General features: G+C 46.8%; 1 protein-coding gene and 1 pseudogene across 1 annotated transcript; one reads left to right on the top strand and one right to left on the bottom strand.

Annotated features, from left to right (window-relative positions):
• Nucleotides 1-1,876: 1,876 nt before the first annotated feature.
• Nucleotides 1,877-4,692, top strand: LOC121439693 (protein preY, mitochondrial-like). Its single transcript, XM_041640276.1, has 2 exons — nt 1,877-2,162; nt 3,856-4,692. The coding sequence occupies exons 1-2, from the start codon at nt 1,966-1,968 to the stop codon at nt 3,995-3,997; spliced, it is 339 nt and encodes a 112-aa protein (XP_041496210.1). The 5' UTR covers nt 1,877-1,965; the 3' UTR covers nt 3,998-4,692.
• Nucleotides 4,693-10,653: 5,961 nt separating this feature from the next.
• Nucleotides 10,654-11,862, bottom strand: LOC121439631 (annotated as a pseudogene).
• Nucleotides 11,863-13,004: the final 1,142 nt, after the last annotated feature.

Genomic DNA, 13,004 nt, shown 5'->3' with positions numbered 1-13,004 from the left:
TCCTTTTTAATTTTTTTTTTCAGACAGTATTTCTCTGTAGTTTTTGGAGCCTGTCCTGTAACTAGCTCTTGTAGACCAGACCAGCTCCAAACTCACAGAGATCCACCTGCCTCTGCCTCCCAAGTGCTGGGATTAAAGGTGTGTGCCACTACCGCCCAGTCCACTTTTGTCTGGGAAAAAGAAACCACCATCTTAGGGAGCCATTTTCACTTTTCCTGCCTACCTATGTCCCTCTAATCCTATCTCAGTAGCAATTTTATGAACTTTTATTAGAAGTTTTTTTAAAGGTCATAAAATATATTAGTGGGTACATCAGGCAGGTGGGCTACAGCCAAGCAAGGAAACTGTGATAGACCCTAGCTGTTGTCTGGCAGATTCTTCTGATGGGTGGAAACTAGGGCTCTGTTCATATATTCTTTTGGCCACAAAAGTGTCAGGTCATGTACAGAGGAGAGTATTAAGTGGCTCCTAAGGGGGCTAAAGATGCTCCCAATACACACTGGCTCTGGACTTGAGGCCTTTCAGCTTCTTCCCATCTCTGAAGCTCTAACGAGTCAGCCAGTCTGTGCAGACACGGCTTCCTTCTAGGGATTCTCTTTCACATTAGCTGACAGTGGGCTGGTAGTACATTCCCAACGGAATGTTAGGTCAGACGCAGAGGTAGGCAGTGAATGGCTAATAAGGCATCTAAAGACAGCTGAAGAAAATCTGGCTCAGGGCCTGGAACATTCCAATTCTCCACAATCATGGAGGGTCCTATTCTGCCCACCAGCTTTGTGGAATCTTTTTCTTTTCTTTGGAGACGGGGTTTCTCTGTGTTGCTTAGGCTAGCCTCACACTCTCAAACTCAGAGACCTGGCAGCCTCTGCTTCCTGAGTTCTGGGATTAAATGTGTGCACCACCACAGCAGGCTAGTCTTATAGAATCTTAAATAGAGAAGGGTCCCCCCAATGCTCACCCCAACTTCAGTTCACAGTCAGAACAGGTATTGATCTTACTATACCTATAAGGAAACTGAATTATTTTATTATACCAATAAGGAAATTGAGTTGTCTGTCTTAGAAATGTGGAACTGTCTGGGCCCAACTTCTTGCCTACCTCCCAACTGTATAAGGGAAATCAAACAGGCATCACGCCCATGAGAAGTTGGAGTCAAAACCCAAGCTAGTAGACCCTTTGACTAAGGGACATATGTCTGCTTCCTTTCCTAGACAGCCTTCTTGCAGCTGTGGGTCTCAACTTTCCTCATGCTGTGACCTTTTAACACAGTTCTTTATGTTGTGGTGACCCCCCCCCCACCGGCACAACCATAAAATTATTTTCATTTATACTTCAAAACTGTAATTTTTCTATGAATCGTCATGTAAATATGTATTTTCCGACGGTCTTAGGCAACCCCTGCGAAAAAGTCACTGGACCACAGAGTCTCCTCTCACAGGTTGGGAAGAGCTAGTCGGCTTACAGGAATGAATTAGTTGTGCTTTATCACGGTAGTCACAGTTAACAAACCTAGGTTTTAAAAGCCTTCACGGCTTACAGAGTACGAGAATAAAGCCATTCTTTTCAGGTTCTTAAATTTCTGAATGGAGACGAAAACTGAAAAAGGATTAACATTTTAAAAAAAAGCTGTTGCTTCTAACACAGTACGCCTGTGCTTGAAGACTCTGAAGATAACCACCCGAGTCGAAGCCTAGCACTGTGTGACCGGAGTCTGGCCCCTGGCATCTGTGATTAGCCTTTCAGAAAAGTTGGACACCCGAATGAGCAGTGGTTTGGTTCACAGTTTCGTAAAAGCAAAGGCGCAGCCACTGACCCCGGAACGTCAGTCCTGCTCCCGGAACCACAGCTGCAGCGCTGGCTGCCCTGGGGCTGCATCCGGCAGAGCGCAGAGGGGGCGGGGCCTGGCCAGGGTGACCCGGCGGGTCGGTGTGGGGGAAGCGAGTTGCGTCGGAGTTCGGCGCGGTCATGCTGGTCACCGCGTGCTGCAGGCTCACCCCGGCGCTGCGGGGGCCGCGCGCATCGTCTGCGGTCTCCGGGAGGTATCTGCTGGCGCCTGGGGTCAGGTCCTTCGCTGACCGGAGCGACAAGGCGGAGGAGCCCCGCACCTTCCACCCCGCACTGCTGCAGTTCCTCGTGTGTCCGCTTTCCAAGAAGCCGCTCAGGTGAGAGTCGCCGCCGCCTGTACCCCGGGGAAGGGTGGTGGCCCAGCGGCCACAGCCAGCAGGTCCAGAGCCCACTCCCTGGCTGCGGGTCGCCGGGCTGCCCTTTTGCTGGGGTCAGGCCCGCCCGTGACGGGAGCCGGGCGTTTCTCGGGCTCTGCAGTGGCTGCTCCTTAGAGTCAGTCAGTCCTGGACCCACAGGGTCTCCAAGAAAGACAGGGTTTCTCAGATTGGCGTCACCAGAGCCTGTTGAAGCAGAGTATTAGGGCCAGCGTCTGGACCTTTCTTCCTTTCTTTCTCACTCTCTTCTCCCCTTTCTTCTCCACCCTTGCCCCTGCCGTGTCTCTCCCTTCCTTCTGTCTCCTTTTTCTGTGTGTGAGAGTTCACGCGCTGCGTCAGAAGCCAAAGGTCACCGTGCATTCGTTGTCTTCAGTCTTTCCCCAATTTATTTTAGGAAGGAATCTCAGAACCCGGGGCGAATTGAGCTGGGGCTTCACATCACTGCGCAGGAATAAGCTTACACACTTACTGAGGATCAGAACTTAGTTCCTTGCATTTACATTGCAAATACTTTATTGACCTACCTACATCTTCCCAGCCTTTTTCATCTTTGCTTTTTGTTTTGTTTTGTTTGTTTGTTTGTTTGTTTTGAGACAGGTTTGGATATTTTGTCTGGCCCTTCCTGGAACTCTTTATGTAGCCCAGGCTAGCAAGTTGTGGTACTCTTCCTGTCTGTGCTCCCTGAGAGCAGATTACAGGAGTGAACGCCCCTCCCCACCCCACCCCCATCTCTTGTTTCCAGTGTTCGGCCACGCATATGAACCATAGAGACGCGGGAGACATCCAGAACTAGTCACTATTTAATACACAATAAAAAATTATAGTATCTTCCAGTGCTGTACCTATACACCTGATGTCTGGCACTCTTGATCTGACTGTGCATTGTCCCATGGTTTTAGTTGTGGCCTAGCTGGTTTTCATTAAAGTTTAACCTCCAGCTGGTTTGGGGAGGAAATACACCCACAGTTCCAGACTCCAGAAACAGAATAATAGACAGCATTAACAAGATGCATAAATGATAAAACGTGGTTATCTTCAGATTGCATGTTACTAGAGATTTTTATCATCATTTTCACCTTCTAGATTGGTTCCTTTGTAGTGAAGAACTTGTTCGGTTTCCTTAAATCTTGAAATCACCATTTGCTTTACTGTCTACCTATGTAGCTAGCTCACTGCGGACTTCCTTCCTTTGTGCCCTCTCGCCGCCCAGGCTTTTATTTGTATTTGTTGATTCTCAGTGACTTCCTTCTGTTGTCTCATAAAAGTCTCCCTAGCATTTACATCAACAGAGGAAGTTTTTGTTTCTTCCCTTTGGAGTGTTTCGGGGTTGACCATAGCAAGGAAGGAATACTGGCATAAAATGTAGACATCTTTTCTAAGTAGTATGAAAATGTTAAGGCATAGCTTGGGAATAACGTTTATAAAAGATAATAGGAGAAATTACTGATTCTAGTGGGAATAACTACAGATTGTAACATGGTTTTCTAAGAGAAATGGTTGGGTTGGCTTAGTGCCTGTAAGATAAAACTGCTGGAGGAGTAGCTATCAAGAATTGGATGGATGGTCTATTTATTGATTATCAAGATCTTCTGACCTTTGATTTCTCACAGTTCATTGTGTTCTTTTTCTCCCTCAGATATGAAGCATCAACAAATGAATTGATTAATGAAGAGTTGGGAATAGCATATCCAATCATTGACGGGATCCCTAACATGATACCACAGGCAGCAAGGACAATACGTCAAAATAAGAAGCAAGAAGAAGCGGAGCAACATTAGACCATGATTGTTGAAAGTGTGACTACTGAGTTCTCGTAATACTGTATACCTTTAAAACAAGGAAGAGAACCCGGGGAAGAACAGTGGTTCACTTCTGCCTGCTTGACTCTTCTTCCACTGCTCTCCTTAGCAGGTCTTTTCTGATCTGCTTTCTGGAGGAGAATTTCCCACAGGGCTGCACCAGCACAACCGGACTTTGCTTTTACAGTCTGCTCTTGCCGACTGCCATGCCAGTATGTGTGTGTTCTTCTACCTATGGACCTAGATGGCTCTAAAGTGTAGTACATGGAACCAGAGTCAGGATGATGTGTACATTAGAAAGAGGTCTAAGGCAGCATCTGTGGAAACTACATGTAAACTTACAAAAAGACTTGTCTTGCTTCTCTCAGGCTAAGTCCATGAGACAGGCTGGGGAAGCTTTTCATGCATGTACTGTCCTCAGCGTTTGGATTCACACTTATAACTGCTGTATCAGAATTTCAGCAATATATCTCAGTGTAGATTGACAACTGAAGTCACTGCCTGAGGCCTGCTTCTCGTCCCAGTCATTTAAGGATTAGTCCTTCGGAATATTTGTTTATTTCAAGGTCAGTGGTAAGCTTAAGTACTTAGAAAATTCTGAGTGTGTAAAATTACCTCCATTACTTTGACATCACATGCTTACATCAATAATAAAATAAAATGTTGACAGTTTACCACAAAACTCAGTTTGCTGGAGTGGGAGGGTGTCTGTCTGAATGAATGTTTTTGTCTCAAGAGTCTGGTCATAAGAGAAAATGTTGAAATATCTTATGTAACTACGTTTTACTTTTGGAGGCACTTAATATTCAAAGTAGTTGAATTTCTCAGAGAAGCGAGATACCTCCAGTAGGTAAGGTCAGGAATGGGAAGCCAATTATGTCCGTCTAAGTTTAGAGATACCTTTCAAGGTACACTCAGTTATTTCTGCCCTGGGAAATTTGGTAAGCCCTAAAGGCTTGAGCTTTGGTTCTCTACAATTGGAACAGAATTGAGGCAAGCAAGGCAGTGTCTGCTTTAGAAGCATAGAATGCTTCCATCCTTACCTTAAGGGATTGCTTATAACTGTAACCAGCCCAGGGCCTTGTGCTTGCCAGGCAAGTGTGCAGCCACAGAAATAATCCATGCCTAACTGATGAATCTACCTTCTGTTTGTGTGGGGGAGGGGCATAGCATGGGGGTAGTCACGGGACAGCTTTGTGGAGTTGATTCTCTCCTTGCTTCAACTCAGGTAGTCAAGCTTGGAGGATACTTTTATCTGAATCATTTCACTGGCCCCCGAATTGGTTCTTACGAACCAGCATCCTAAAGTAGTTTGATAAAAGATTTACAATGATTCTGCCTGTCAAGAGAAAATTACAACCTGTCATATATGGTTCCTATTGTATTGTCAATATAATGAAGTAGAAGTCACATTTTTTTTGTTTGGGTTTTGTTGGTGGTGCTGTTTTTGTATTTTGAGACAGGATTTCTCTGTATCTTTGGAGCCTGTCCTGGAACTAGCTCTTGTAGACCAGGCTGGTCTCAAACTCACAGAGATGCCTCTGCCTCTCCCTCTGCCTCCTAAATTGGTATTAAAGGTGTGCACCACCACCACCTGATTTATAAGTCACATTCTTAAATTACCCAGTGGCAACACAGAACTGAGCTAGAGGGCTGTATAGCATCTCAGTCCCTGCAGTGGAGTTTTTAACCCTGAGTTTCACATTTAACCAACTGGAAACTGGCCAATGAACAGTTTTGCTGGTGAAGCTAGTGTTAATCTCAAAAGTCAGGTGCAGCTGTTGAACTTAATCATGTTAGGAATCTGACAAGTTGTTTCTGAGGGAGCTCAGTGTTTACCTCCTGTCTCTCACTATAGAATCTGCTCGTACAAATCACCCCAGGTGTGGTTATTGGCATAGTACATAGTCTTTAATCTCAGAACCTAGAGAGGCGTTAATAGCACCATTTTACGGATGCACAAACAAGAATATCAATACTGACCTGAGTTGGGGAGTCCCTCTGAAACCCAGCACTTGAGAAGTGCAGGTAGGATCAGGAATTCAATCAACAACAACTTGAAATAGAAAACCCTTTAATTAAGCTCATGGGGCACCAAAGAAGACAAGTAAGTAGAAGAGAATGGGGAAGAGGAAGTGGGTCAGTGGGAGGGGGTTAAACATGATCAAAATACATTATATACATGGATGAAAATATGAAATTCATTTTGCATAATTAATATGTACTACTAAGTACTCAGAAAATAATTGTTGATAGGTGTATCTAGGTTGGGGTTTCTGTTGCTGCCATGAAACACCATGACCAAAAGCAATTTGGGGAGGAAGGGGTTTATTTGGCTTACACTTCCATATCACTGTTCATTAGCAGAGTAAATCAGAATAGGAACTCAAGCAAGGCAGGGACCTGGAGGCAGGAGCAGATGCAGAGGCCCTGGAGGGGCGCTGATTACTGGCTTGTTCTCAAGGCTTGCTCAGCCTGCTTATAGAATCCAGGACCAGCAAGGGCCAGCACCATCCACAACAGGCTGGGCCCTTCATCAATCACTAATTAAAACGTCCTTCAGGCTTCCCTACAGCACAATCTTATGGAGGCGTTTTCTCTATTGAGGCTCCAGCCTTCCAGATGATGTCAGCTTGTGTCAAGTGACAAAACTGTCCAGTACAATTGACCCCTTGCCAATTGACACACAAACACATCACAGTTAAGCCACAACCCTTCTTTTCTCATTCATCCACAAGATTGCACATTAAAAATATAAATAACTAAAAATCCCCACTCTTCAAGTTTAAACATTTTAAAGTTCAGCCTCTTTAAAATGGTCATCCTCTTAAAACCAACATCTTTTAAAATTCAAAGTCTCAGCTGCGGACTGCTGTAAAATAAAAAGTAAATGCTTTCTTTCTTCAAGAAGGAAGAGCCAGGACACAGTTACAATCAAATCAAAGTGAAAACCCAGTGTTCAATGTCTGGGATTCATGAACAGTCTTGGACTCCTCCAGAGGTCTTGGGTCGCCTCTCTGACTCTACTCTGCACCACTCACAGCTTGTCTTCTAGGTTCCAGTTGGCTCCACTCCACAACTGTTGCTGTTCTTGGTGGTCGTCCCATGTACTTGCATCTCCAAAACTCTGGGTCTTCTGTAGCAACTGGGCTGCTCTTTGACCAATAGCCTCTCATAGGCTGTCATCATGGTGCCAAGCCTCAACTTCATTGCATGGTCCTGTCAATCCTGGACCTTCAACTGAGGCTACATCTTCACCAATGACCTCTCCTGGCCTTTCAGAGTGCCAAACCTCAGATACTTCCCATGACTCCCTCATGCTTTCGGGACCAGTACCACCTGGGTGATTCTCACAGTACTAATTTCAGCTGCCACTGTGAGGTACAGTCTTTGCTGCCTCTGGAACAGCTTCTGTGTGCTGACTCAGGAAACACTTCCCCAAAGATTTTGCCTCAGTCATGCTGGTCTCTTCTTAACCACCGCTAATTTCTTAGCTCCAACCAACCAGCATCAAGCATCCTAGCAAAGCAAAGATTTCACTTCAGTAGTTCTGGTATCTTGTTAATCACAGCTGATTCTTCAGCCCCAGCTAACCAGAACCACAAGATCTTAATTCAAAATAACAAATGGCCCTGATAGGGTCTTTAAACTTCCCCCTGAAACTTCACCAGTCAGGCCTCTATCATCTGCAGTGTCCTCAACATTCTTATCTTCCAAGCTACAAAATAGCTCACCAAGTGTTGGAAGAATACTCAATGGTTCTTCTTAGCCAAGTCCCAAAGTCTTTCTACAATCCCCCCATGCCCAAAAACAACATGGTCACATCTGTCACATTAGTACCCCACAATTCTGGTTCCAACTTAGGGCTCTATGGCTATGATGAAATACCCTGACCAAAAAGCAAGTTGGGGAATGTGGTGGTTTGAGTAAGAATGGCCCCCTTTGGCTCATATATTTGAATTCTTGGTCACTAGAAAGTGTCACTATTTGAAAGGATTAGGACGTGCGGCCTTGTTGGAGGAAGTGTGTCACTGGGGATGGGCTTTGAGGTTTCAAAAGGCCAAGCCAATCCCAGGCTCCTCTGCCTTCTATCCAGACATAGAACTGTCAGCTACCGTGTCTGCCTGCATGCTGCCACGCTTATCTGCCGTGAGGATAGTGGATTAAACGCTGGAACTGTAAGCAAGCCTCACTTAAATGTGCTCTTTCATAAGTGTTGCAGACGTGGTGTCTCATCACTGCGATAGAACATTGATTAAGACAGGGAGGAAAGGGTTATCTAACGTGCACTTTCTTATCACTGTTTATCATCAAAGGAAGCCAGGACAGAAACTCCAACAGGGTAGGAATCTGGAAGCAGGAACTGATGCAGAGGTCATGGAGGGGTGCTGACTACTGGGTTGTTCTTATGGCTTGTTCAGCCTGCTTTCTTACAGAACCAGGACCACCAGTCCAGGGATGGAATTAGTCACAATGGGCTGGGCCCTCCCCCATCAATCACTAATGAAGAAAATGTCTTATTGACTTGTCTACAGCCCAATCTTATAGAGACATTTTCTTAATTGAAGTTCCCTCCCCTCAGATAATTTTAGCTTGTGTCAAGTTAACATAAAACTATCCAGCATAGGATAATACCAGACATAGAAATCTACCTACCTTTTATTGTTTTCTGTGTATCTGAATAAACTCATAAGAAAGCAAGAGCCTTCTCCAAGGGAAAAAAAAAGATTCAAGCTAACCTAATTAAGGTAATGACTAGGCCATTAATAGCCACAGAGTAGCATGTTATCTTTCATGTTCAAGTGACAAAAATATTTTACACCATCGACATCAGGGTTCAAATGAATAAATTTTCTAAATAATACTAAGATGATATTTAAATGGTTTTATTGCTCCTACTGTAAGTGGTTTAAAATTATTTTTAATATTTTATTCAAAAGTTGTAAAAGATGACTAAGAAGAGGTAAGTGATAAACAATGTAACCAATGAACTTGAAATTCTGAATATTCTATTCTTTCATGTTCTCTGAATCTACAAGGAGATAGTTGGGGCTTCCTTATCAAATCTCCAAACTGAAACTAGCTCTTCTCATCAGCAATATTCAGGCTCCTTTACAGGGAGACATCTGGGGTTGTTGGGAACCTAGGGCACCCACCCAAGGCTGTTGTTTGACACGACCTCAATGGCCCCTGACTCAGAAGTTATAAAGGAGCAACAATATTAGGCTAAAAAATACATCAAATGTATACCATGTGTGAGCACATGATTTTGTTTCTTGATGGTCATGAAAGGTTTTATTTTTCACCATTTTAGACAATACTTTAGAAGTATTGCTAAAACAAAAATGTCTCTAGAATTAAAATCTAATGCAAGTACACATACCCACTGGAAAGGGAGAGAGGGCATTTCTCGTCATTGCTCTGGGTGGGCTGTGAGAGTTCTTGCGGGTAATCTCCAGTAATGAGCCCCCTGTAGAACAAAAGACATGATCAAGTGATAAACAGGGGAGATGGATTTCTGCCCTCACAACCTACAAAAGTACTCGGAGTTCTACACGTGTCCATCGGTGTAGCGGTGTAAACGAATGCAGACAGATTGTAAAAATATATATAGTTTTAATGTAGAAATAGACTTACAGAACCACCGTTCCCGAGGAGACCAGGAAAGCAGAAGCAACAGCTCAGAGCTGCTCGCCAAATTTATAGGCAGATATTAGCCCGAGGCGAACACGCCCCATAAGGGGCGGGACTTATCCCTACATAAAGGCATGCACCACCACTGCGGGGCTACTGCTACCCCTTTTAAAGTTGTTCTCTCTCTTCTCTCTTTCTCCCCCTCCTTCCCTCCCTCCTTCCCTCCCCTCCCTCTTTCTCTCTCTCTCTCTCTCTCTCTCTCTCTCTCTCTCTCTCTCGTGTGTGTAGTGTGCCCACAGAAGCCAGAGGAGGGTGTTAGGTCTCCTGGAACTAGGGTTGCAGTTGTGAGCTGCCATATGGGTGCTGAGAATTGAACCTGAACTTGCAGGAGCAGCAGCTAGCGAACCACTCAGCCATCTCTCCAGTCCTGGAGCCTTCTGGTCTGTACATGGAATTGCTTTGTTTGCCTGTGAATGAGTTGTTCGCCATGTCTTTCCCAATGAGGAAAATGGGCTGCTGTGTGTCCACCCAGGCATGCCCTGAGAAATGGGCCCAGTGACCTCTTCTTTGATTCCAATTATGTATCCACAGACTAGAATTAAACCAGAAAAGGGCCTTGCAGAGGTCTCTAAGCAGCTCAGATACTGGGATGTGTGGCACTTTCTGTCCTTGACCATCCTTTCCCTCCAACCTTGTTGAGAGACCTTATCCTATAGCCCTTGAATCCACCCTGTGGGCACAGTAGGACACAGACACAAGTCTCAGGGTTAGACTTTATTGGATACAGTGAAGGCTGAATGGGGCCTTGGGTGCTTCTGGTCTTCAACCAGGGGAGAGCAGACTCCACAAGGGGTTTCCAGGGTTCAGGGCAGGAGAACACACTTGGCCTCCGGCCAGCCAGCCCTTCAAGGTGTTGCTGTGGCTTCCTAAGGTCTGAGAAGTCCTGGTAGGGAGGATGGGGTTTGGGGAGGGTGTTCCATAGGGTCTCAGCTGCTCTGGAATTAAGGTGGTAACTTTTGGAGAATAGATTCTGGAGTCGCCAACCTCTTTGGGGCTGTAGACAATCTGGGCCTTAGGGAGGCAGTGACCCATCTTGGTGCCTGAGCTGGAGGCATGGAACATTGGTTGGATTTTAGTGATTGGAGGCCTGCAAACTTGAGGGGCCTGGCCTGGGAGAGTGTGTCCATAACTTGAGCTTCTGGGGTCTGGGTTGTAGGCGGTTGCCTCAGGACGACCTCTCCTTGAGGACTTGCTTCCTGCCGTTTTTTAGGTGGTAGCAAATGCAAGGCTTTGGCCTGGCCCCGAGACAAGTGGAGGCCGAAGCCAATACCTATGCGGAGAGGCCCAGACTCCTGACCCTGAGCACAGGGCAGTAGTTGAGGGAAGGCAAGAAGCCTTGCCCCCATCTTGTACTTGGGGGTGGGGCAAGACCGGGTGCGGGGCTGGAGGCACTGTAGACAAATGGGATACTCCACGACTGGGGACTGGCCGGGTGTGGATGTGCCGAGCCACATGCGCCGCAGAAACAGTAGCTGGAGATCTGTTGCAATTCTGCGGCGCCCCACACGGTCGGCTAGGGCTTGGGCGAGGGCCATTGGGTCCTTGAACTCTGCAGGGTCCACCTGGCTTGCCTTGCATCCCCCTGCCACCCCAAGGGACCTGGTGTTTTTGGATTGAGGACACTGCCGTGTTTGTTTGTTACTGGAAATCCCTCCAGAAGGGGGGCTGGGGCTGGGGGACGTGGCTGTGGAACTATGGATGCCCTGGAGGTGGGGAGGAGACTGGCAAGAGTGAGGAGAGGAATTTTGTACCTGGGAAAGAGAAGAGTGATGGGAAAGAGGAGGGGAGGCGCCCAGCTGGTAGTTGAGGGGAGGGGATGAGTGTCGTGAAGGAAGACAAGGGTAGTTCTGGTGAAAGAAAGTGGGGGAACTCGGGAGGGAGGAAGAGAATGGGAGGGAAACACAGTCAGAATTTGAGTCGGAAGAGTTGAAGTGAGGCCCAGGAGAGTGGGGCTGTGGCGGAGAAGAGAAGGAAAAATAGGCTGGCCTGTGAGAAGGCAAAGGTAGGTGGGGAGGAGGGAGGGACTGATGGGGGGAGAGAGATGCTCAGTTGGATGGAGGGCAGTCAGCAAACTGTGAGAGGACCTGAGGGGGACACCCTGGGGGTACTGTGTTCTGTAGCAGCACCTGGTCCTTGTTTTGTGGCAACATTGCCTTGAATCCAGGAAAAAAGTGGGCGGGGCAACAAGACTAATTAGAGACCTTCCTAGTTGGTGACTGCCTTCTGCCACAGCAGTGTGGCCGCTGCCTAGTTTCACTGCAGATGTCAGCAGCAGGCCAAGGGAACACGAAGCCTCTTCTGCTTGTCTCTCGTGTGCTCAGTCCGGAGCCTGCATCTAAGCTTGGCTCTTCACTTCTTCTTAGCCATTCGCTAGAGATGTACGGAAATGGGGAATGAGAGTTGTCCCTTGGGAGCCGAGGGGCAACCCTAACTCTGGGTGGAACCGAGAAGTCTGGAAGACCTGCAGAGAAAAAGACAGAGATCAGGATGTTGGAACGATCGGTCCACTTCTGGACTCTGCTCCAGGCACTCAGTTCCAGTGTGAACTTATCACAACCCTAAATGTGAGGTCTTCGGGTGTAGTTCAGCTGGTAGAGTCAGTGCTTGCCTAGCATGCATGAAGTCCTGGGGTTGATCTCCAAGAGCACATAAACATGGCATGCTGGCTAAAGCTTGTATCCCCAGCAGGGACACAAGGAGATCAAGACCAACCTGGGTTACAGGCATCTGTCTCAACATAACAGCAAAGACACTGGCTGTTTGTCACCTTTGAGGTCAGAAAACCTGGCGGATGCTTTAGAGAAGGGTAAAGCAGCGGAGCAGATCAGAAGGATAGAGGAAAGGATGGAGATGGGAAAGGAATGGAGATAATAGGCAGTTTTACCAATGTGGATTCCTTCTGCTGTTTCCAAGACACTTCCTCAAAAAGGGAAGAGAAAGCAGAGTCACAAAACAGTCTCCTCTGCCTCCAGCCTCTGACCCCTACACAGACTCTTACCCTGAATTCCACTCCTAGTGGTGCCTCAAGGCCTCTGTCAGGCAGAGCTCTTCTGTGGTGCAGGGTTTTGTCCCTCTATCCCTGACACACAGATTTTGTAAGCATCCTGACTTCCTGGCATGCTGGCTCCCCTGGCCACTTGTCACCCTTCACAGTGGTGTCCCTCTCAGCCAACCTGGCCTTGACAGAGGTGATTGTCAGACCCAGTGGCAGCAACAGTAGGGTCAGCAGGTAAATGGCTCCCAGAGACTGAAGCTTTGCCTAAGAGGCGGCATTGCTGCCCCCAGTGGGAGC

Source organism: Microtus oregoni, unplaced genomic scaffold (genome assembly GCF_018167655.1).
Source record: "Microtus oregoni isolate MIOR12 unplaced genomic scaffold, Mior012 000062F_ref0000492, whole genome shotgun sequence".
Taxonomy (NCBI): Eukaryota; Metazoa; Chordata; class Mammalia; order Rodentia; family Cricetidae; genus Microtus; species Microtus oregoni.
This window is presented reverse-complemented; position numbering and strand designations above follow the sequence as displayed.